General features: G+C 38.8%; 1 protein-coding gene across 3 annotated transcripts; it reads right to left on the bottom strand.

Annotated features, from left to right (window-relative positions):
* Positions 1-396: 396 nt before the first annotated feature.
* Positions 397-24,817, bottom strand: PHF6 (PHD finger protein 6). 3 transcript variants are annotated; one of them, XM_065729418.1, is made up of 11 exons: positions 24,667-24,817; positions 19,817-19,996; positions 19,514-19,615; positions 16,797-16,930; positions 16,467-16,510; positions 7,837-8,003; positions 7,517-7,660; positions 6,414-6,518; positions 5,509-5,642; positions 4,765-4,894; positions 397-4,472 (listed from the first exon to the last, which is right to left on the bottom strand). In XM_065729418.1, the coding sequence occupies exons 2-10, from the start codon at positions 19,952-19,954 to the stop codon at positions 4,765-4,767; spliced, it is 1,098 nt and encodes a 365-aa protein (XP_065585490.1). In that variant the 5' UTR covers positions 19,955-19,996; positions 24,667-24,817; the 3' UTR covers positions 397-4,472. The 3 variants fall into 3 exon arrangements, with proteins under 3 accessions (XP_065585490.1, XP_065585491.1, XP_065585492.1); XM_065729419.1 differs by having other exon boundaries at positions 397-1,494; XM_065729420.1 differs by having other exon boundaries at positions 7,837-8,000.
* Between the last annotated feature and the right edge of the window lie 521 nt (positions 24,818-25,338).

Here is a 25,338-nt window from a genome sequence, read left to right as displayed (position 1 = left end):
TTTGTTAATATTTGACACTACATTTATATGATTCTAATGCCCATCCTGAGTTTATTTGGTCTTCTACAACATAATTGCATTACATTCTGCAGTCTCTTGGTATCTGTATGATACAGACCTTCAGAATGTCCCTGAAAGGTGAGAATGGGAACCTTCAGTGGCTCGGCCACTTCATACTACAAACAAGCAGTAAATACAAAGAAGCTTACCCATTATGCAAAGCTAGAAACAGTACACAGATATGCAGACACCACTAAGCCATGTATCATGTTTTCTCACTTCTCTTCTAGCAACATTTTCATGGGCCTGTAACCTCAATAGGAAATCCTGCTTTTTAGTGCATTAAAATGTCAGTTTTAAAGTTAGACTTCCAGAAAAAGGACAGACATGCAAATATGAAATTCATAACTCATTTATTGAATATATATATATATATGCAAGGATACCAATAAAAAGAAACTAATACTGCAAACTACAACTTTGGAAGTAAAGCCAATATAACAGGAACAAAATATACATAACATTGTAGATAGGAATGCATTTACCCTCTTTTACACATTCCTTGTCTTTACACCTAATGTAAATGTATGCTAGAGCAAAAGCTGCAATGTTAACCTAACCTGAGTGCTTTTTGACAAGAAACAGTTCTCCAGGATCCTTTAAGGGTTGAGATGTCACTGCTGACTAATGAATGTGCATACATATGCATATATGAAATTGGCTTCAAAACGTATATAAATCAGGAGCTTTAAAAAAAAACCAAAAACCAACAGCTCTATCACTAATACAGTGGAATCTTTTCCTTGCCACAAGGAAGAAGAGCTACTATTTGATACAGTGTACTTTCAGTTCTATTCAGATTAATTTCATCTAATGAGGCCTCATTTTCTTGTCAGTCTGATTCAGCATATTAATATTTTTGGAATGCACTGATTATCACCTGGCAGAGAAGTCTGATATTTCAAATACATTATTACACCTTCATCTTTCACTCTGCTTCAGTCTAGTTATTCCTCATATAGGCAGCAGTAAGAAGCAAGCCCTCCTCCTTTGCATTCCATTTCATGCACCAGACATTTAGAGCCAGATCAGTATACTCTATCATTTTGTATCAGCACAGCTCTTTGTACCTTAAGATCAGACTTTGTGGAGTGTAGGAGATGGACTTAACTCCTGGAGGGCAGCAATAATCTGGCGTTAACTCCTGCTAGAGCTTTATCACAGAACCTCCTGTGGATCAACACCTGCTGAATAAGCAGATCTTTAGATTACCTAATCTGTTTCATCCTAGTTAGCTGCACAGATGCTGGGATTGAACCATCCTTTTGCCCTTCTTTGAAATGGAGTAATATCACAGCTTACTGCTATGGTGTTTGATCATGCCTTGGGACTCTGGCATTACACCAGCTGTATCCTCAAGTAATTTCAACAATACCCTTCTGATGCCTGTCCTTCCTTGGTACAGTCCTTTCTTGGTATAGCACGATCGCAGATCTGTTAATATAGAGATACAGTGAGTTGGGGAGAAACCTCCATTCCAGAGGATTCCAGGAGACTTTAACAGCACACATTACTCTTTGTGAGCAAAAGAAATGCCCAAAGGCCAAAAAAAAAAAAAATCAAATAAAGTGAAACCAGTTTCGTAAGACAAGATTTGTTAAATTCAAGAGTTCTGATTGTGAGATGAAAACAGAAGGTGCCTATCAAAAAAAAAAACCAAAAAAAAACAAAAAAAACCCATCTCATTAACAAATAGATTGCATTAATTTACCTAGCTACTTCAAACATACCTATTCCACCTATAGAGCACTTCCATTACTTCTAACATTTCTGGGAAGGCAGTAGATGCTCCAGAATATTCTTCAATATATGCTTGCAAAGATTACATTACTTTACCAAAACAAACAAACAAAAAACCCCTCAGACAGACCGTCTGAAATTCCAAGCTAAAATACACATAAAGAGACAGTAATGGCAGTACTTTGTCTTAAAAAAAAAAAAAAGGATGTAAATGTTGTATACTATCATACATTGTCATGCTTTTAAAAACTACAATTAAGGACATAAGAGATGTACAGTAAATACACTGCTGAGGTACATTTCTTCTAAATATTAACACCACAACATAATTACTCCCCAGCAGGTAATGCTACTTGGGAACATATAAATACAATTTTTACACTGTAAGGCACTTTTACCCAGCATACATAAGTTGAAGTCAGTTATGACAAATTTGAGGTTTGTAAGAGAAAAGATTTTTGCTTTTGACATTATTTTCATGAATTTTGGATTAATGACAATTTAGTCAGGCCACCTCAGCACAAGGAGGCAACAGGTAACCAGCCATTTACTTTTCTGCTACCTGAAGGTAAAGTGCTGTTCTGGTTCTCAGAGGCATGGAATGGGAACATTTATTTCACAGCAGATGAATTACTGGACTGAACATTATACTAAGCAACTGGCACAATATGAATTAGAGCTCAGTCTCGAGTACAGTCAGTATGCTGGCAGACCTACCCCCTTGCACCTGTCATCCAACCTTAGTTAAAAATACAGTAGATGCAAACAAAGTGCCTTTATTTCATGGGAGGGCCATGTCTGAGGCACAAATCTAGAAGGAATTTAAATGCTGAAGGACGTTATTTTGCATTCTAAAACTGAGTGGATGAAAAATATTCTCAAAGAAACAAAACACCTTGATAGACAATTTCAATAATCGATCTGTCACTGCAATTCAAGTCACGCTTTTAATTTTGAAAGTTACAAATACAAAATAAAAATGATCAATGGCATCATGTTTAGAGCAGTAACTGAGTATTTTCTGTACACAGCAATGTTTCTTTCCAAAACTGTATTATTCTCCAGGAAAGCAAACAGAATTGAATGAATTCTAACAGGTAAAATGTTAGAAAGTCTAATATACAGTAATTGAGTCCCTCAAGACATTAAGGGAATGCATAAGAAGACAATGACACACGTTATATTATTTAAAAATACAAGTAAAAAATGCTACAGAAACTCATGTTACAAAATGAACTGTTTTTGCAATACCAATCACAGAAGAATTGTAGCAGTTTATAGTCAAATCAGTGTATTTTGCTTGTTTCCTTCTTTCAAATCTAGGAGTTTTGTTGGGAGTTCAGAGTGAAACAAGTCAAGACCCTAAACAGTGTGGTGTGATAGCAACAGACAAACATGTGGACTAGGTTCAGCTTTTTGGTTTTATTTAAGTCAGTCTGAGAATGTGCTTTAACAGACCAATTGAAGAAGCTAGGAGCCGTTAGAAATGACAAGGTATTCTGAAAGCAGTCAGAGGACTGATCTGTTAGGTTTGGTATCACTTAGATCTGATTATTCCCTATAGGAACATCAAAATCTAGACAGAAGAATTCCGTGATGTGATTGTTGACTTGACAGAAAGTGGAAGAAAAAAAATTAATCACCAAAACAGTAAGGATGATAAGCAGTTTCTCACATAGTGGTCATAAGATTAAAAAATAAATACCAATCTAGCAAAAAAGGTTGTTTCCTCATTCTTCTTACAGAATATGGGACCTCTGTTCATATTCTGGACTAAACATGAAGTGTTCCACACAACACAGAACACTTGAGGTATGGAAGTCAGATATGGTGGCTAAATTCCATAGGGAGTTAAGAATTGTAACTCTCTGAAGAGGAAAATACTGGGCTTCAGAGTCCAAGCATTTATCTAATAAGGTTTTAATCACACTTAATGAAGTGTTCTTTGTAAATCAGAGACACAGAAAGAGGTGGGTCCTTGGGGAAAGAATGAACTACAGCCCTTTGGCATGAGTTCTAAAGCTCACAGCTCAGAACCAACAGCTGCTCAAGTAAGTCTCCCGCAAACAATGCTGGGCAGAACGAGCAATCACAACAGGAACAACCTGAAATGTTCAAGCGTGCTTCGATGGACGCTGAGTCCTTTTTTACTGTGTGCTTTGCAAGCAAAAACAGAGAGCGGCTTTCCCATGTATAGCCTCCGGAACTTGTATATGAAGAAAATGCAAAATTCACAAAGTACCAGCTTGTTGCCACCACCAATTTGTCCATGTTGTTCATTAACCTAGCTAAGACCTTCCCTCTCCGCATGAATCCACTAAACGACTTACACATTGCAAATCTTAAGGTTTTTATTCAGTCCAGAAATATAGATCTTACTTCATTTCAATGTCTGCCTTAACTTTTGACACTGTACATATTACATATCATTTATATAGTGTTTCATTTTTTCCAGACACTGCAGACTACAAACTACATAATATTGACATGTAAAACTCTGCCACTTACTGAAGGCTCACACACATGAACGTTTCAGGCAGTTCAATGAAATTTCTAACAGAGCTGGGTAGTAAAAAGTTACTAACCCTTTTCTGATTTTAGAAAACAATTTAAAAGAATTAGTAGTTATGATGTCTTAGCCATTCCCAGTTCTATAACTCTGTCCCTTGAACCTGTTTAAAAAATGATGAAAAGAATGGTAAATTTAAAATCATACAGAAAAGCATTTAGCAGCTCTGATATCACATCTATATTTAGCAATAGAAACGAGGGCCTCCCTTCTTATACTGTTACAAAGTCAGCTGGATTTAAAAAACAACAAATCCTCCCCATTTTTCTATAGTATGCCAATAAAAAATACTTATCTGCATACACTAGATTTAAATACTTCACTGCAATAAACTAAGTTAATTGTATATTGTGTTTCAGTCTCCGTAACAGATCTGTCAGGAGTAACTTCCATACCTAGTTTCCATTGAGCTGCTGCTGAGGAATGTCATTGTGGTCAGTGCCTGATTTCCCACGGCTTTTGCTTTCTCTTTCTTCATCCTCTTCATCTCTTTCATCATTTCCACTATGGTTTTTACAATAGAGTCTAGCACAATGAAAGAAACAGGAAGGATTTTTACTGAAAACATCCATCAAAGATGCTCTCCTTTCAATTAGTTTTGAGAAGTACTGCAAGAAAATTGGTAAATCTAAATCATTCAACGTTTTTCAGCCAAGCATCAGTTAAACAGAAAAAAACAAGGCTGTAGTAAAGACTAGCCAGCAGAGCTCGGATCAATCCTCGTCTCCAAAACTGCTGCACTGCTCACAGAATGCCCTCTTGTGGGCACTAGAAACTCAATCACAGCAGCAAGGAAGCAGTGGAAGTCAGGGGATCCAAATAAAGCCAAAGTAAAACTACAAAATGTATCCATATGGAGGAATCCTAACGTAGATTATGCTGGACTTCCATAATAGTATTAATAAGATTAATTAAGGAGGAAAATATCTTAAGTCAAATCACTACTTTTTTCTCAATTTGCATATTACTACAGAAAACTGAATTTAGCAGACTAATTGAAATGTTTTGCGTAGTTAACAGTTATTTAATAACATATACATATATTTTAAAATAATACATGGGACATCAAGTTCAGCAGAAGAAATGCCATGAAATGTCTTTACTTGCATTATAGACTCAGGATTTACATAGGTCCTTACTTATAAATTCCTCGTGACATATTCTCGATGTATTTAGCTTTGTCTTCTACTCCACAGTGGTAATGGTATGTTTTTATGCAGGCTTTAATTTCACACCCAATAGTAGCACCAGGCTGGCTGCAAAGTGTGCATTTCTGTTTAGGAGAAAGAAAACAATGACACTGCTCAGCCTTTCCGTCTCTTAACATTCCGTTCATATTCAGATCAGTGATCCTCATGTTTACAGCAACTATTCTGGAACACAGTAATTTCTCTGGCACATCATCCTTCCAATTAAAAGGTAATCAAACTTATTGTAAAATAAATCTACTAAAAACATGGACGCTCAGATTTACCTGTCCATTACACTGAAAACTGCCACATGCAGTTTTACTAAGTATTGCTGCACTTCCAAGTATTATTTTATTACCAATGAAGTCAGTGTTTTGATATACTAAGAATCTTAAACTATTTTTTTCAACTGGCAATGCTACCAGGTTTTGCTTTCCTTTTTTTCTCCTGCAAAGTTCTTAACACTTTATATTAAAATTTCAGATTTTCTTAATGTAATATTTTGCCAACAACCCCACTTATTTCATATTAAAACACCAAATCAGTTGGAAAGAAGTCACTGCAATAATGGATTCCCTAAGCCTATCTGCAGTTTTGTAAGGGTACTTCTACTAACTTGACTTTTACTCTCTTGAAGTTCCAGGAAGGCCAATTATCATTTACAGACTCTAAATGGCACATGCCCAACCACCACTAATTATAAACGTGATTCCTATCTGGTTAGCTATGCCAAAAGTAACAGTACATTTAAATTTTGTATGAGCAACTAGATGGAAAAGATTGTTTCACAAAGCAGACCTATATATACCTCAGTAGAATCAGTGATATATTCACTACATTCTCCTGATACATACCATTCTTTTTCCTCTCTTGATCTCTTGAAGTACAGTTTTGATATCAAAATCACCAAACTCTGCCCTTGATGTTGTTGTTAGCTGGACAGTGCCAGAAGAAAACAACTGCAAAATAAATAAGTCCAAAATATTCTCAGGTCACCAACATGGCTAAAAAATTATGTGCACGAGTCAAAGAAGAGGACATTCTGTACTCAGTTATCTCAGGCTAAAATCCATTAACATGATGAGCCATCCTGCCTGATGTATCCACCTGACTGATTTAATTACACTTGCTACTTTTGAAGAGATGTATTTTAAAAGTAAAAGGAGTAGACAAAAAATGCTGAAAATGTAAAGAAATAAATGAGAAGTATCATTAATTATTGTATCACTGAACCTTTTAGGAGTATTCTGTTTCCCTCCCAACACCAGCTCTCTGTTTAGTTCGGCTAGCTATAGAAAGACAATTAATATACGGATTGCTTGGAGCATTTATACATTTTGAGGTATGATATAAACTGCTGAGGCCATTCTGCAAAGCACTACTTCATTCATGGAGCTGATTATGTGAAAGGCAGCACTACTTGCTCAAGAGCACTGAAATTATCAAATTCCCTCAAGATGACAATGTTCCAAATGAGATCATCTAAAGGCAGGAATTTTCTAGAACTTCCATGTCCCACTCTCTACTTGAGTCACACAGCTTGGTTCCACTGGTCAGAAAATGAATCAAGTTCAATAATTCTACCTGGATTTTATCTGAGTGCCTGTGGAGTAAAGGTGCTTGAATTGTATTTTTGAAGAGGATTCACAGTTAATTTTTTTTTAATTTTCCTTTTGAATACTGTGTATGCATTTAGATACCCATGGGACATTTTTAATATGCTAAAGACTTTCCCTGAACTAATTCCATCTCTTTGCACATAGCCAACTTTTATCCATATTGCCTGCAGTGAAAATAAATGAACTGCACATTTCACAACACTCTGGTGCTTAAAGAGATCATCAACAAGCAGACAATATTCACATGTAATTACATGCGAGGATACTGTATTAAAACCTAAAACAGCAATTCAGATAAAATTCATAATAAACTGATTAACAACACTGTTGTTACTCACCATGCACTTATAGTGTGCTGCAGCCTTTTTGGCATTAAATATATGAAGCTTTCCTCTAGCTTCATTTTCTTCTTCACCTGCATGACAGAATCCACATTTAGGTTTTGTATCACTGGGGCTGCTTCTGTGGGGAGACCTGTCTCTCTGAAAGAAAAACATTTTACTAAAATATACTGCTGGGTTATAAATAAGGTTGCAATTTTAAAAGCCTGTGGCCACCAGCTGGAGGCTCAGACAAAATGCAAATTTTAATTAAAACTATAGTCACAAAGAAACACACAATGCTTTCTTCTAAGAAGTTTAGCATATTTACTGCTTACATAGGAACTGCTTTCTATTTCGTCTGTGCCGTGTGAGGATGTGGATCTAGTGTCTTCTGATTGCCCTTTTAAATTTGTTTTTCTTGGCTTTCCCTTACGACCCCTCCTTTTTCCTTTGGGAGGTGAAGGCTCCAATTCATGTTCGTTGATACTTTCTTCTAAATCTGCTTTAGAAGTTAGAAAACATCATCAAATAATAATTCTCAAAAATATTACACAAAACAACCAAAACCAGACAATAAAAAACAACCTGTATTTTCCTTATTTTGTTCATAAATTAAAATAGTAGCCTTTCCACACTACAATCTTGCAAGATCCTGAAAACATCATTTACTTTTTTATGTTCATAGGTATGTATTATGTTCATACCACATGTATTATGTTAAAAAGATCCAAAGCTGTGTCATGTTTGGGAAAGTTTTAACCTTTCTTACAAATTCTACTTCCAGGACCAACACGTGGCCTCAGGTGTATATATTCATCTTCACTAAGAACACGACTAACAGACATTTTCCACTTTGAAATGACTCTTAATTTTTTTTCTTACAGATGCACTCATTCAATATAAATTGTACCTGATCTTATGCCAGTAGTTCTGAGTAACACCCGTCTCCTTGCATAATTAATGGATGTATTTTATTTCAGAAAAACTCACAGTTTGGCTACAATATTAACAAGTTGTAGAACAGGAATGTATTTTGCCTCTATGAGATGTCTAATATTTCATTTTAGTTGCAGTACGTTTTTGCATCTACACCTAAAAGGAGCCAGTTTACAGAAAATCATGGATGATTTAACCCACAAAATGGAGTGTTTATAGACCATTAAAATATAAGAAAGCATATATTGAATACAGATGTATGAAAGAAGTCTGATGAATTCCTTTGAAAATGCTGACTTGCTGCACAGAACTGCCCAGCGTTACAGCACAGCACCCTGCTGATTTCTCAGGAGCACAGTTAGTACAGATCAATCCTGCAAACTTCCTGAGGTTGCTTCTTTCAACTATGATCTACTTAAGTTACACCTGATATTGAATAACCAGCTCTACACAGTTGCTAACTACTTGTCTGCTCATCCAGCTTACAGGAACACTTTTTTTTAATATGCAATATCCACCCCTGCTCCAACTGCAAAGTTATTTCTATAACTCCTTTGAAGAAAAATACATACACACTGCTATATAAATCTCAAAAACCCAAGCCACAAACATCACCACAATCCCCAAAATGGAAGGAAGTCCTAGTCAGAAGATCTGGAATATCTCTACTGTACATTAATGGGACGTTTATCTATTGTGATGTTATTATTAAGTATTGCTAGGGCAGCTACTACCATTATATCTTGGTCTCAATATACAGATAGAACATCTTTCTTTAAAAGCTGCTTCATCAGAACTCATCTTTCTTATCTATTAGCACATAAAAATCAAATCACATTTATTCTAGCTCACGATTAACTGCACAAAAGTTTCAAGTCAAAGCCCTGAGTACATTCCATGGCCATGAAATTTTAGTAGCAGAAAATTGAAGTCTCACATCCAAGTGTATCCTATTAAGTTTGCTCTATCACATTTCTTGCTAAACTCTGAAGTAACAACAGCTTCTTGCACGTGTATATAAAGAAAACTAACCCAAATGCATTACAACATATTATAATGAAATGTAATTCCCCAAAAGCACCATGTAGTCATGTAATTAGAAGGAGGCAAAAATTTGGGAAGAAATTCATACAATTCTTCATATTATTCTGGCTTAAATCACCAGATTAATCAGTTATATAGACATATTCCCAAGTGACTACAAGAATACATAAAAGCATCTACCACAACTTCCCTACTCTTCAGTACACATTCTATTCTTTCCCGAGATGACAAGAGTATCACTATTTATTTTGCTCTGAAAAAGAAAGAATATGATGGCAGGGATTATCTAGTGAAACACTACATTCCACGTTTCCTTTTCAGTTTACTATCTAAACTTATTTTCATTTAACATTACTTGCTACATTCTCAAAGCAAGGCTGTGCAGTTTAAATATCCTACCTCTCAGACTGTGCATAGCAAATTTTACTACAACCTAAAAAGTTATTTCAAAGAAAATAATTCCATCTTGTCTCTCATCATATGTAAGAGCTTCCCCCAATGTATTAAAAATCTGTCAATCTTTTGCATAGATGGCTCTTCACTGAAAAGAAACAAAGCAACTATTAAATTGTTGAGCCTTTAAATAACAGTGTATAAGTTACCAATATTCCTTCCGAAATCATTCCATAGATTTCTCTACTGTGTTTCATGAAATGGAATGCAGCCCATTAACCAACATTATTATTTTTCCCCAGAATCCTGTCAACTGTAATGCATTTAGTCCACCCTTCTTTTGCTAAGCACTATAGCTTATTTGAAACCCTATATACTCACACACTCACAACTGGAAATGAACCTTAAGTGCAAAAAATACAAGCACATGGGACAACCAACTTCATATGAGAAATGCCACAACCTCCTTGTAGAGGACGTACTCAAGTATGACTTTTAATCCATAAGTAGAATATTTAAAATTTGAAAAGTAAACATACTGTATTTAAGGGTGTTTTCAATGTAACAAAAATCCACCACGACTGTACAGCTGTCCTCTAAGGAGAATCCCTTTCCTGTCCTCAAAACTAGCACATCCAAAGAAGTTCAGAATTCACTGAAATCCAGCAACTTGATCCCAGTCAGTATAATTCCTTGTGGAGTCAGGTCTCTATACAAGTGACACGGACCTACGGATTAACACCCTGAAACGTGACCATCTGCACTACCACACCTATCTGTAAGACCAACAGCACACAACGTTCAAGTTTCTCCTTTTTAACAGTGCTATGGACTGGTGTAACTATACAAGTATAAAGAAAATTGTAACCAGCTTTAAAATACACCTGCCTTGGATGTCCTTTACTGTTTCAACACGCAGTTTGGTTCGTGCCCTATCCCTCCCCTCAAGCCCACTGCCAGCTTACCCAGTTTCCCTGGCATCTGATGGTTGGGTGTTTCCAACTTCTCATGTCAGCTTGAACTAAGGAAAACACAAAAAGTTGTTCAACTCCTCCCTCGCCAGATGAAGTTTCATCATGGATATCACCCAAGCTCTGAATCCCCTGACTCCCTAAATATTCTTCAACTGCCCCCATCCCATATCCCACCACTGCATTGTAAATTCACCACAATATTTTCAATACCAGCTTATCTGAACTCTTCAAAGGAGGTATCTTACAAGCTTTGTGCAGAAGTCCCTAAATAATTTATCTTAAAAAACAAGCTTAATACGCAACGTGTTCTCAGAAGGGAGGGTGTAAGGGGGTAGAAATCAAGAGGAAATATTCTATGTTTTCAGAAGCATCTAAGAACATGATTCTGTAAACTCAGATGAGCAGAAAGATGAGCAATAACAAGCCCCATATTTGGGAATTTATGAGCAGTACAAAGTACCACAAAAAGAAGATGAGCAAAGTTCTGTACTTTATAAACTGTTAACGGAGACTCAGCTTCAGAGAGAATGCTAAGGAATTCTCTTTTGATCTGACTGGAGGAAAAAAGGATTGAGATGTTTTCCTGCCTAAAATAAAGCTTTACACAGAAGTTGAGAAATCACTGATCTATTCTTTATTACTTGAGCTTGAAATAAACCAGGAATCATCCTTCTCCAAAAGCTAGGTTAAAGCAAACTAATACATAGAATTAAATGTCTTAAAGGTTCTGAAACAACAGATAAAAAGAGGATGTGCTCAAGAAAAGTAACAATGCTCTCTGTACCTCCCACATTATCTTAAACAACGGGCTAATGGAGCCAAAAGCAAAGGGTCTAAGTCTGCACAAGGAAGATAAACAGAACTGACTGGAGAATGACATCTGCAAGTAGGACTGTACATGCAAGGAAGTCCTAATGCAGAAATGTGGAAGTGCCTTAGATGTGCTGCTATGTAAACCTGAAAGCATATTTAGGAAGTTTCCCAGTGCCTTTATGATAAAAGAAAAGCTGTTAATAATTACCAAGAACAAAATCATGCTTGCTATGCTTTCAGAAGAGAAACAGAATATCAGAAAAATTTTTAAAAAAAGAACTTCAGCACATTAAGGCAAGAGGTCCTTAAAAATATGTCTGAAAAAGAATGAATCACGTGTGACAACATATTTTTAATCAATATGTCATAAAACCTAAAAACCTTATTGTCTCATTAGTCAGTAAAGAAAATGTGAGTGCATCTATAAGTGTTAATAAGAACCAGAGGTTTGCATATTTGCAAGAAGAGAATAATGTGAACAAGACCTGAAATAGTAGGAGTTAACATTAGAAGATGATGTGAAATTAAGTATCTCAAGGTGGAATAGAATTTTTATCTTCTTTTTGAAAATGGAAGGAGATGAGGGCTACACCAAACATGTCTAAAATGGAGACAACAGGGCTGAAGTGGAAAAACAAATCCTTAGTTCACTAATACCATATTTCGAAAAGTATCACACCCCAAGGAACTGACAATTCCTGTTCTAAAGCCTCTTTTGACTTAACAGCACTGTGTTATCAAGAACTACAGATTATTTCTTCAATTAAATACATTTAACAGAAAATGAACAAAATAGTCCTTTATAAATGTAAATGCTTTTTCAAGCAAACAACTGCAGACTGATAATGTATTATCTGCATAACCATAAAGCTTATGACAACTGGTCTGACAAACTTTTCAAGCATTAGTTAGCTGACCAAATTTTTACTTGGATAATAATGTCTTGCCTAGGTAAGAAGCAGAATTATAACATCACAGGACAGCTCCACAGACAGTATACCACCTATCACATTACTTTTAGAATTTTTCCTTTTCCATTAGCTACGTGGTTTGCTTTAAGAAAGCACCACTGTGATGCTTCCTCAAAATACATCACTGGTCTACAATGGACTGGACACGAGGTCACTAATGTATTATCTGGATCAATTGTTCTTGTCCTAAGACTGAACAGGCATTTGCCACCATACTCAGAGCAGCATTCACCATAAGACAAGGCTGAGTTAGTGGAGCTTAGAAGGAAATTGTAACCATCCACCAGCAAACTGCAAAACTACAGAAACTTCTACACCTGACTGCACTGGCACATACAGTGGTAGGCAAGCTTACACTGTGAACAGCACTTAAAGAAAAGGCAGCTATGAAGAAATGCTGATTAAATCATCCCAAGATGAATCAAAATGTTTCTTAGTCATAATGTCAACAAGTTTGGGATGTTTTTCCTACCAGCCTCTGGCTTAAACAGTAATTTAAAAAGTAATTGGCTTGATACAGAACCTCTAATTAGGTCTCACAGAGGAATGCTATCCTGACTCCACCCACTACACAAAAAGAGAAGCATAGGTTTCAGTGTGATCTTTAGAATGAGATAAAAAGGGTGCTGAGACATGGCATGTCCTTGTTTCTATTGTGGAAATGTAATTCTCATACACCTACAATGGGAATGATGGATATTATTTTCTGACCCAGCAGCTCTCAAGGATCTGTTTTAAACATTAACAGTAGGTAGTCACATGGCTGTCTTCTTTATTCTTCATTTCATTAGGATGTAACAGATCTAACAGAAGAACAAAATGACATTCTTCTCTTAATTTATACTAAACTATTCTGGATCAACTGCATTTGTTCTAAATGCAGAGAGGCCCAGGGCAGCCCCACCTGCAGGGAATCAAATAAAAGATCTCAAATTCCACAATTTTCAATTACTATTTACAGTACACTGAAATAAATTCCAATAAACAGTTCCAAAGCTTTACTCTTTCAAAAACAGATATCTAACTGTATCAAAAGGAACAGTCATTTGACTAATACTGAGCTGTGATAGGTTGAAAGCAATGGCACTGAGTCCTGTCATTTGTCAGGTACTGAAAGAGAGCTTGCTTAGATTATGAATTAAACTATTCAAGTTCAGGTTAAGTCAGTTAGGGTGTTAAGCAGTGAGATTAAATGTTAAGCAGATTTTATAATTATTATTTTTAAAATAAAATAGAAATAAAAAATAAAGTAGCAACTTGAAGAATCATCATTTTAATAAAAGTTACATTATCCAGAATTCTGACTTGAGCTAGGACAAGAAAGAGCACCTGCTTTGGAAGGCAGGGACAATAACATCCCACTATTAGGCGGCAGTGCTACCTACAGGAAGAGAAGAACAAACCAAAACCAAATTTGTCCTAGACTGCATCAAATCCAACACTCCTAAAAACTCTTCCAACATGCCCCAACAGAGGTGACTTAGGTGATTCATAAGCAGAAGCAGTAAGTTTTCACCAGAAAATATTCCTGTGCACCCAACACTGAATGACATAACCACTGATGAGCTTTAACTACTCTGACTCAAGAGCTCTGCTGCAAGCAAGGATTCATACAAATGAAACGTAAAACAAGAGAGAAAAAAGGTGCAGTGCTAGCATCTAGTATCCCTGGCTGCTCTATCCACTCTTCTGTGCAAGTCTTTTCCAGCTTCACAAACCACCATTCTTTCACTTTTAAATTCCTCTTTGATATGCACATTTCTCTCAAGAAACAAACCAGCAAAGCACTACACAAAGCTTACCTGACTGCCATCCTGCACCTTCCAGCTACCCCCTCACTGAGCAAAATTCATCATTTCATAATTAAGAAACAAAGTCTCCAAGGTCCTTTCTTAAACTCCGAAGTCCACCCCATACACTTCTTTATCTTGGAGAGGTAATTAGTTTTCGCCATAGCACAGAACCATGGCTCTAAAATTCTATTGGGTCTGTCTTATGGAAATTACCTACGGGTATTTTACTTGCTTTGATTTCATGGAAGCTCAGCACAAAAAGGCCCAGCTTCTGCCATCATAAAATCCACCACTCCGTTTTTTTTTTCACTCATAGTGAATGCCCAAAACTGTACGGGCTAAGGAGGGAGCCTGCTCCTAGGGAAGGAGCACTGGGCTACAAGCACAAATATTAAGCAAAACAAAAAAACCCTGTCAAGTAGAGCTACACGTATTTCTAGAAGTATAAAGCATAACAAAACTGAATATTTTAAGCACAAAAAGTTATCACAAAGTTAAAATTCTAAGACACTACTGAGCTGCCTGGACTCAGCTTTTCTGGATGATGTTTACTACTCCTTGCTCTCCTCAATCTCAGTCTTTTTGAATCTGTCCAATATTTAGAAGCTGCCATTGTCAACACGCAAGAAAATACCCAACACTTTGTCTCTGTAGTAACTTTTCCCATGTCTTCTCAGACAGCTATATCCATAAAAGCCTCTGCAGATAGGGAATAACACTGTACAACTGAAGATAACCATTTATGAAAATTTTCAACAGCACAAGTTCTGATCCTGCACAAGTTATAGTCCTGCAAAGAGCTCCAAGCAAAAAAAAAAAGTTGTCCCATGAGTCTGGGCTCTGTGCATTTTTCAGCAGGATCCAGTGTGAGCCATTAGTCAGTAAGCATAAAATGTTACTTTTAAATATCACAAAGAGATCAGCATCTCTCTCCTTGGATTCAAATGTCTGTATGGAAAACAAAACTGCCACACTCACTGAACAATTACTATGCCATTTACGATGCTTTTTTTGTTTAAACCTTCTAATGGTAAAATCAGAACAAAGAGCAGTTTAAAGAAAGCAAACTAATATTTAAGTAGACAAAAAAAAGAAGACAATTTTACTTTGGAATTTTCTATTGCCTTCAGTATTGCAGGAACATTGATGGCACACCTCCCGATCTGTGCTACCCAGAGCATAAGGATACATTATCCTAAGTATGTATTTGGCAGGAAGAAATGGAATTTGTGAAATCTTATCTTCTCTAAACAGTACAGTAATACAGTCCTCACTAGCTACATCTGTGACATTTCAATTGAAAGTAACACAAAAGTGAACTAAGGAATGCTTGCTCAACCAGACAGATATGGTAGAAAACAAACAGTGAAAAGAACAACAACAGTGAAAAGAACAACAACAAAAAGGCTTGAACACAAAACTGAAAAACTAGTTTACAATTTAACAGGCATACAGTTCACCCATTTTTGTGGCACATCACCACTTGCACACTTCACTACTTTTCTCTGCAAAGACACACAGCTACGAATGCAAACAGCTTTTTTTTTAATCACAATTGCACAGACACATCTGTAAGTGATCTAATCACAAACCCTTTTATTTAATATTGGGCCCTTCTTATTTTTAGAACTGTATTTAATAGCTCAAAATACTGTATAAAATAGGGATGTTAGCAACAGAAAACAACAGTGGTTACCTGACAAGTTCCTTTTATTTCAGACGTGCAGATTGGGAATATTTATCTACAAATATAAGCCAACTTCTTCCTATAACAGAATGCATTTTTTCTACCCGTACTTTATTCTGACACAACATGGTATCTCCAGAACACCGTCATATTTCGTTTTTGGGTTTCTCTCCACCTCAGTCAGTAATTTTTAGAAAAATACAGAAAGTAGATGGGTTTCCAAAGTCATTGTTTCTCATAAATAAATAAATAAAAATCTAGATTTTACTGAAAACATTTGTGTTCTACAGAAAAATTAAATTTAACCAAAGTATCTTTCTACAATGGGAAAAAAATCATATTGAATAATTTTACCTTCAGAGTTATGCGTAGTTTTCTTGTGTTTTCGACATAAAATCCTATAAACAAAGTAGTTGAAAACTGTCAAGTCAGTCACGATTCACAGATTATTTACTTATATTTAAATTTAAATGCCAGTACATTTTTCTCCCACTTGTAAGACTCACTGACATGCAAATCTTTCAGTGAAAAAGTGCTCTCTTAGCACATCGCTTTTTGAATGCCACAATCATCATCAGAATATTTTTGCAACAAAGTTCCAAGAGTGTTGGTTGGTTGTTCTTTTTAAACAAAGCATGTGAAATATAAATACAAAAGGAAAGATAATAAATAAAGAATAGTTACATGTAAATGCCTTGTGAGGGTTTCTCTCTTATCTGAGCTTTATCATGCAAAGCACAGTAGTAGTGATATGTCTTGTGGCATGTTTTCACATCACAACCAATGGTTGCTCCAGGACAATGGCATAAGGAACACATCTGTAGAGATACAAAAGCACAATTCATGTTACTGTTGGCTCAATATTTCTGAGTTTAAAAATAAGACAGACACTCCAGGTCTGGTGACAGAAGGGGTTATGGTCAGGAATATTTTAATGCTTATTACTGAGTACTCTGCTGTCCTTTCTATCACTCTTCCTGTTCTTGGATGTTTTAGTTTGTTCATTTTAAAATCAAGGAAAATTTTGTTCCTTTTATGTATCAGTACAATAATCAGGATATACGAATTACCAGCTCAGTGAAGAAGTAGAAAATTAAGTATTTCACAGAGGTGACAGCTAATCACCTTAAGATCGGGTCATCCCTATTTACTCTTCTGCAAGCTCTTAATTTGCAGTCAGACACTTGTTCTTATCCAATCTGAAATGGTATTATGTGTCATAAATTTAAAATATATTAATAGGAGACTAAAGCTCTTTATAGGAGCCTAGGTTAAAACCAACCTCATTTTATCAACTTTAGTTCACTGTTCATTATTTTTATACATGGAATTGTCTAAAACAAAACTTTCTCCTCATAAATGCAAAGATGTATTTGTAAAAACTAAATGGACCGCAGGAACTTTTATGTTGATTCATTAGTCTATATATCCTGAGAGTAATATAACATTTATTCAGTCGGTACCAATCCTGCTGTAGAAATGGTCACTGCTAACAGATTAATCAATCTATATCAGCTATATGTGAATTGTGACAAGCTGAAAAAGAGGTAATCTCTCAAAAAGAAAAAAAAATCCTCCCATGCAAACTAGGAGACATAATAATTCTATCAGTGCATTATATTCCCCACTGTTTAGACTTAATGAGTTTGTAAGACTGCTCTACTCAGGTTTGAACCTAGAAACATTTCTCAGACAGGAAACCAGCGAAATACTCTACGTATTGCTTCAGAACTGAACACACCCCAACTTTCAGTGTGCACCTGGAAGTCAGCAGCAGCACCGACTGAAGGAGGGCAACTGTATGAGATCCACCTGCACACAAACTTAGAGCAGGCTAGCAAAATACTTCCACAGTGCCATACACAGAGGTAGTTTTACTGAAATGTGCTCCCAAATAAAAATACAGGCTAGAACAGGAAAAGCAGACCGTAGCAGCATAGCTGAGAGAATTCCCCCACCCCCAGAGTGATTCAGAGCTATATATTTCCGATGGCTACTGACAGAGATAGAAAACAGCTACCTGGAACATCCAAGTTAAGACAAAATTAGTCTGTACATTCCCTCCATATAAGTAACATCTCAGGACTACAAATCAAGTTGTTCAGCTTTTTGCTGAAAAGATGGATCTGATTAAAGTGCCTGACACAGTAAGCGTGCTCTGAGAACATCTCCAGCTGCTGTGTTGGTGAATGAGCACAGGGAGATTCAGAAGCACAAAGAAAGGACCAATAACAACAAAATAAATAACCTTAAAAAAAAATTAAGAGTCCCAAGAGCAAAAGTTTCTCTGTGATTTGTACTGTCACTTATTACTGTGTTCTTTCTGAGTCTCTAAAGATGAACTGAGCAACTTGTGAACACTTACTTCTCTATACTTCACCTAATTAGAGCAAATAAATTTGTAGATGCTGGAAAAGATACAAATGATTTACTAGATGAAACATTAGACTATTACAGAATCGTAGTTCTAAAGAAACACCTGGGCCTACCCTGAGTCCAAAAACTGGCAAATATATGAGTGATTTAAATTGGGGAGTGAACTGATAATCTATCAGAAATATTTTAAAAAAGAATAAAAGAATCAGTCATTTCTCAAATAGAAAAGAGGAATTCTGAAAATAAAATAATTAGCTTCTTGAGAATAAATTAAGAACAATTTTCTGCTCATTTCTGATGAATTTGGTAGAGCTGCGGTCACTGCTGTACTGATGTACCTCAAAACATTGACATGCACAGGCCCTTAGATTAAGTCAATATAAAAGGAATCCAAAAAAGTATACTAAAATTAGTTGTTAAAATAATACTTTAGCATTAAAGCCAAATAATGGTAAAGGCACAATATTATCCTTACTAGGTCCCTAGAACGTGGGTTTCATTGTTAAATCTAGCAGAAAATATTCAACAGAAATGGTTGGGTTTGAAATATCAATTTAAGGAACATTCTTTTTTATATGTAGTCCATTAAAAGAAAAAGTAGGCATACTCTGAAAATGAGTTTTCAGATTTGCTCAGAAAACAACTATACAACTGCTCTGACAAAAAAAAAAGGAGGCTGTAAAAATAGTACTTGTGGACGTGTAGTTCCATCATTAAGCTCTAACTGTCAGAAAAAAAAGTAATATACATGAGAGTGGACTTGACTAGAAAAAGCTACTTCGAATGCCTTCTTAAGGGTGCTTCAACCATCATTTAAATTTCATTTAGATCTGAGTATCATCAAATCTACTGATTTGCTTTTTCCCCTCTAAGATCACTTCACCATCCCACTTTGTAAGCTGTGCATTTCCTCAGAGCCTCAAACAAACAACAGATATGATAACACACTGAGCAATTTCACTGTCAACTATCTAGGAGGTAAGCAAATTCTGTCCTTCATTTTCAAAGGCTCAAAACAGACTTACCAATTTAGTGCCTCTCTTTATTTCTTTCTGAATATCCTCAATAGAGAACCCACCAAGACTCTCATTATCAGTGTGTGAAGATACCAGTGCAGATGAAAACAGCTAAAATTAAAAAACAAAACTTTTAAGTATGTACATTACCTAAAACACTTGCACACTTGACAAACACTGAAACCTCAAATTAGAGTGATTAATCATCTCCCCAGTGCCACAGCTGATTGATTTTTAATATTATTTAAAGATGGGTTTGTTGTCTTCTACTGGTTCACGACATTCATTTTCTTTTTCCTATGGGTTACTTACCATACATTTGTGATGTGCTGCCACCTTCTGGTTTTCTGACATCAATAATTGTCCACATTCATTATCTTTATTAGATCTACAAAAACCACACTTCCTTTGTCTTGAAGAGACTTTTTTCTGTCCAACTGAGCTTGTCATGATTTTAAATGCCCTTAGAATGCCACTTTAATCCTCTCAATGCTACAGGAAAAAAAAAAAAGTGTAATCAGCATGTTAACATCAACATAGGGCAATTTAGCTTACGGTTTTATAAATAGAATATCGGTCACTTGAAACTGATCTTTATCTTTCAGTTTACACTACTAAAATATACTCAATAACTGTGCACTCAGCTGAGGAGGTAGCTGGCTACTTGGAGTGAAACTGAAACAGCAAATCTTTAAACAAAAAGTTTGAACATTAAAACAAAACTTTGAACACAAGTAAACCTTTGGGGAAAAAAGAAATACACTGAAAGTATAACAAGAATGGCAATTGTAAGGGCTGGAGGGGGGGGGGGGGTGGAGTTGCTGTAGGTCTTTAACCCTATTCTACTTATTACAGCAAAGCAATTTGTAGCAAGCACACTGCTTGTGCCAGCAAGAAAACCTATCCCACTGAGCTTATGCTAAAACAGAACCGAAGAACCGAGGAGTCCAGCTTCACACCCTGAGCTCATTTTGCGTTTAAAAGCTCAGGGAGCAGCCTGCAGAGTAACAACGCTCACACCAGGGTGGCGATCAGAAGATAAAACGTTACCATTTTAGGTATGGCACAGATATATTGTGGCTTGTCGAACAGTGGTAGGAACAACATTTTAGAAGGATCTCTGACACACCAGCTGCAATGGAAACCTTTTGAACACCCACTGTAAACTCAGCAGTACCATACCAGCTATGGGTAACTGCGGGAGAAATGTTACACTCATCTAAGAAAAACAAATGAGGGGTAAATGCAGCATGAATCTCAACATTTTCACATGCTCTCAGCAACCTATTGGGAAATCTATCATTAAGGTCTCCAGCTCCTAATGAAGTCCACACGAGAGCACGTGCTTCTCCATCCGACATTCAGAAGTTTGCATTCATTTGTTTCTGTACCCTTCAAGAAATAAAACACTGTACTACTCAAAGAGACTTAACACCTTTTGGAGATTAGAGCCTCACTGTCAGAACTGTCGCAACTGCAATAAAAGTCTCCTCCTCGGCCTTTGTCTGCATCAGACTCTCATCTAAATAAGAAAAGCTGACACATAGTTTGATATTTTGGGGGGAAAAAAAATAAATCCAGTGAGAACAGCAGATCTGCAATACATCTGGACAGAGCCACAATGGCTAGCTGCAGCAACATGCGTGACTGGTGTTGGAAATTTGCATGGCCAAGCCTGCCAGCTCCACACTGCTGTCAGACGCCCCTAATAGTAATATCACTCACTGCTCATACAACTGAAAGCAGAGGAATGTTATTAAGTTTCTGTCGGCACGTATTACTGCTAAAAGCCAATCCTTTCCGATCCCCACTTCTCACAGATTTTCACAGACCGGATTTGAAGCCTTGCAACGCTCACTACGAAACGTTCACCCCGAGGTAGTGCCCGTGGTGCAGCTATTCCACTGCTTTATCAGCAGCTCCATTCCTCCTCTTTGTAAGTGCAAAGCAGTTTACTCGCTGGTGATGCATACTCATAAGAAGAACGCATAGATTTCAGGTCTTGCTGATTTGCACAAAAAATGTGCCAATCTGGATCAACTAGTCACACCCTTCTGCAGGGCAACGGGGAGTCCTTAAGTGTTAAACACAAAGGAATTACTACTGTATTCTTCTAAAGAAAAAAAAAACACAACAAGGCAATTCTGCAATCCCTTTCTGAACAGAAAGAATGTTTTCTGAAGGAGGGAAACAGTTAAAAACGATGTAAAAATTTTTTAAACTTAAAAAAAACCAAAAAAAAAACACAACAACAACGGGGAAGTGGGAAAAATTATCTACAAAACATGAGTAGGAAAAAGAAGGAAACTTAGAGATCTTGAACACGTGCACAGGCTTTGCTAACAGAAACTTTCTCCCATAATAAGAACCACTGCTATATACCACAGGCATCCTTCAACTTCACGAGCAAACCCACATTGTAGAGAAAATACAAACATTTATAAAACACATCCCCAAAAAAATGTGTAAAATTGCTCTCATCAACTTTAATCCGTAACGGTCACTTCCCAGAAACAAGAAGCCCGAGGACGTGGCCATGGCTGAGTGCAGGCAGCTGCCCTCAGCTCTGTGCCTCTGTGCACCACTGCCACCTGACAGGTGCAAAGTGCTTCCACAAGTTTGGGTCATTCGGTTTTTAAGGCTGACAGTAAAGTTAAAATAGTGCTGATATTCGTTTGATGATGCATAGATGTTGATGTTGTAACAGAACGACTTAAATCTGCCAGCGTGATGTTTAGAAATAATCACCCGCTTCTACCTGATTTCATGCTGGAAAAAATAGGCAAAATACAGAGAAATTAAAAAGCACAAGGGCTGCACAGAAAGGAAATACACAATCCCTTCACCACTGGATGATACCGCTCTGAAAGCATTTCACAGCATTATCTGAAAGCTTTCTTTCCTATATTGCATTGTTTGTATTGTCTGTATCATTGGGCATTGGCAACATTCAGAAAAACTACAGAAAAACACAAGTGTGGAAAACCACGAGAAGTATTTTGTTTGCGGACCTCTCCCTAAATTACATTCACTTATCCCATAACCACCAAAACCCACTATACCTGGAATTACTCTCCTTTGTGCCAAAATGCCCTTCTCAGCCTGTCCAGTTAAAAATCCCCACTTTCTGAATAAGATGAACGAGGTACACAGCTATAGTATAGGCCAAGAATTCTGAAAGCAGAACCTCCACATTTAGTTTTCATCTCTGGAGTTAAACCCCCAAACGATGAATCCAGTTAGTCAAACCTCGAGCTGCACTTCATAAAAACATGGAAAAAAAAAAACAACTTTAAAACACCTCCAGATTTGTTTCCTGAATTAAAAAAAAAAAAAAAGCTAACAAATAAGAGTTTCAGAATAGTATTTAAATACAGTCTGGACAGAAATCTTGCAGGTCAGCTTTGTCAGAGAAAGCTCTAGGGCTGGCTCACAGAAAGCAATGCACCAGGAAGCACTGCCTGGGCAGACCATGCATTATCTATCTACATGAAACACATACTGCAAAACACAGACCATTACGTGTAAACACGTTTTGTACATCCTTGGAATAAAACTTAAAGGTTACACATACCACAAAAATCACAAAAAAGAAACTCGTTCTGTGATTTTTCACTCGAAAAATTTTTGGCTCATTTGCATCTGTGTTCCTTAATATCCACAAAGGGATTTAACATGATTCTTCCCCTAATAACATCTTCTCTGTATCTTTAAATAAGCAAGCTTTACACACCTTCAGGCTTGCGTACTGTTTTCCTAAGTTCAAGACAACAATTTCAGAACATAAAAGTGCAAGTTCAATGGTGCAGGCAGCGAGGAGGTGCTCAGTGTGCAAGACATCGATCAGCACCGAAGAACAGAAAGTAAAGTGCATTCTGATCTCTTTATTGCCTTAATACGTTTCAGGAGCTTCACATTTATAGAAGTTAAGCTCCTGTTGGTACTCACAACAAAGGACAGCGATCTGTATGCTATGCTTTCTCAAACAGAGATCATTTTGCTGTGCGGCCTACGCGATTAATAAACGTTTTAAAAAAATCACATGGGATTTGAATATCTGTGTAAAAAAAATGCCTGATACCCAGTGAAAACCTCCAAGATAAATACATAATGTTTTAAAAAATATTAAGCACGGCGAGGTGGTTTGGGATCTCAAGAAAAACCACAGAGCACACTGATGCGGCACTTCCCAGATGCTCGGGGAAGATACCATCCTCCGTTCAAGAAACTTTTGGTGCTTTCTAGGGCCAATAGCCCATTGCTGGGGGCACAGTTTGGTCGAAGGGGGTGAGGCACAGCGGCAGGACGGCACCTGGGAGCGCCTGCAGTGCACAGAGCCCAAAGGCTCACATCCTACGGAAAGCTTTAGCCCAGAGCTGTGCTCCCGCAGCACCCTGCGGGCGCTACACTACTACTACTAAGTAGGATGGGGACTTGCGCCCGTAACTTGTTAGAAAAGGGGACCAGAGAGAGGGGGAAAGACAGGCCCGGCTCCGGGCAGCCCGAACAATGGGCACGGAGCAGGTAACTGCGAACGGCACAGAATGCGCCGAGGCGGGGAAGCTCTGCAGGCGGCAAGACCGGGCTCCGGGAAAGTTTGCGCGCACTCACGGGGCAGAGGGGCGATCCCGAGAACGGTACTGCTCCGGGGTGGAGGGGGGAAGGGAGCCAGGGGGCCAGGCCCCGCTTCGAGCAGCGGCTCTCCTCAGCCAAGGCCCGGCTCTGGGGGCGGCGGGGCCTACCCGGGGCCGGGCTCGGCGGGACGGGGGTTTCGGGAGGAGGGGGGGAAGCGATCCCCCGTTTTTTTGCTCAGTACATTTTGAGGGGAGCGGGGCCCGCGGAAACGGGGGCGGGAGGCGGGCAGGGCCGGGCGGAGCGAGAGGCCGCCGCCGGCTCAGGGGGGGCGAGGGGGCACTGCACCGGGAGGGGGGGGGGCCAAGAGGGGACAGCACCGGGACCCCCCAGGAGCGGGCGGGCGGCCGCGGCACGGCGGCAGGGCGGCGGGCGGGGCGGGCAACCCGGACGGAGGCACGGGGCCGAGGAGGGGCCGTGCCCGTCCCAAGGCGCGCAGCAAAGCGGCACTGGGGGGCGAGGACGTACTGGGCGCTCGGTAAAAGCCCCACTCAGTCAATCAGTGCCTCGGTCAGTCAGCAGTCACTCACCCGTGCGGCGGGTGGGGCGGCGGGGAGAGGAGCCGCTCGGGCACACCCCCACCCCCCGTCGCCGCCGGTCTCTCACGGCCGCTCGCTCGCCGGGACCGTCCCTTTCATTCGGGGCAGGGGACGCTACGCTGCGCCGCCGCCGCCGCCGAGCGCAAGCACGCACGCACGCACGAGCGGACGCACGCACGCACGCACGGCGCGCTCGGGCTGCGACGCCGCGACGCTGCGGGGCGGTGCCCGATTGGCGCGCGACGAGCACGCCGGCTTCCTGCGCACGCGCGCCGCCCAGCGCCTGCTGCTCCCCCTCCCCCAGCAGCGCACCCCCACACCCCGCTTCTCCGCGAGGCCCGGAGCCGAAGGAGCCTGGAAACAGAAGGGGGCGTGGCGGGCGCGTTCTGCGCGTGCGCAGCTCTCACCGGCGGCCGTTGGAAGCCGTGGGGGGGGGGGGAAGCCGGCGCCGCGCAGGCGCGGTGCTCGGTAGGCGCGCGGCAAGCGTCGTGCGCATGCGCAGAGAGGAGGCGGGCGGCTGGCCGGGCTGCGACAGCGCGCTAAGGGTTGGCGCATGCGCACTGCTGGTGCGTTGTCTGGCACAGCGCGAATAGCACGGAGTTGCGAAAATTGTCCTTTTGTTTTTGTTCACGAGGCAGTCCTCGTACCCGATGTGTCGGTCGG

The sequence above is a fragment of the Cyrtonyx montezumae genome, unplaced genomic scaffold (assembly GCF_038088225.1).
Source record: "Cyrtonyx montezumae isolate F1298 unplaced genomic scaffold, pur_monq_1.0 scaffold_11, whole genome shotgun sequence".
In the NCBI taxonomy this organism is placed as follows: domain Eukaryota; kingdom Metazoa; phylum Chordata; class Aves; order Galliformes; family Odontophoridae; genus Cyrtonyx; species Cyrtonyx montezumae.
Note: the sequence above shows the minus strand (reverse complement) of the source record. Positions and strands in the feature narration are given on the sequence as shown.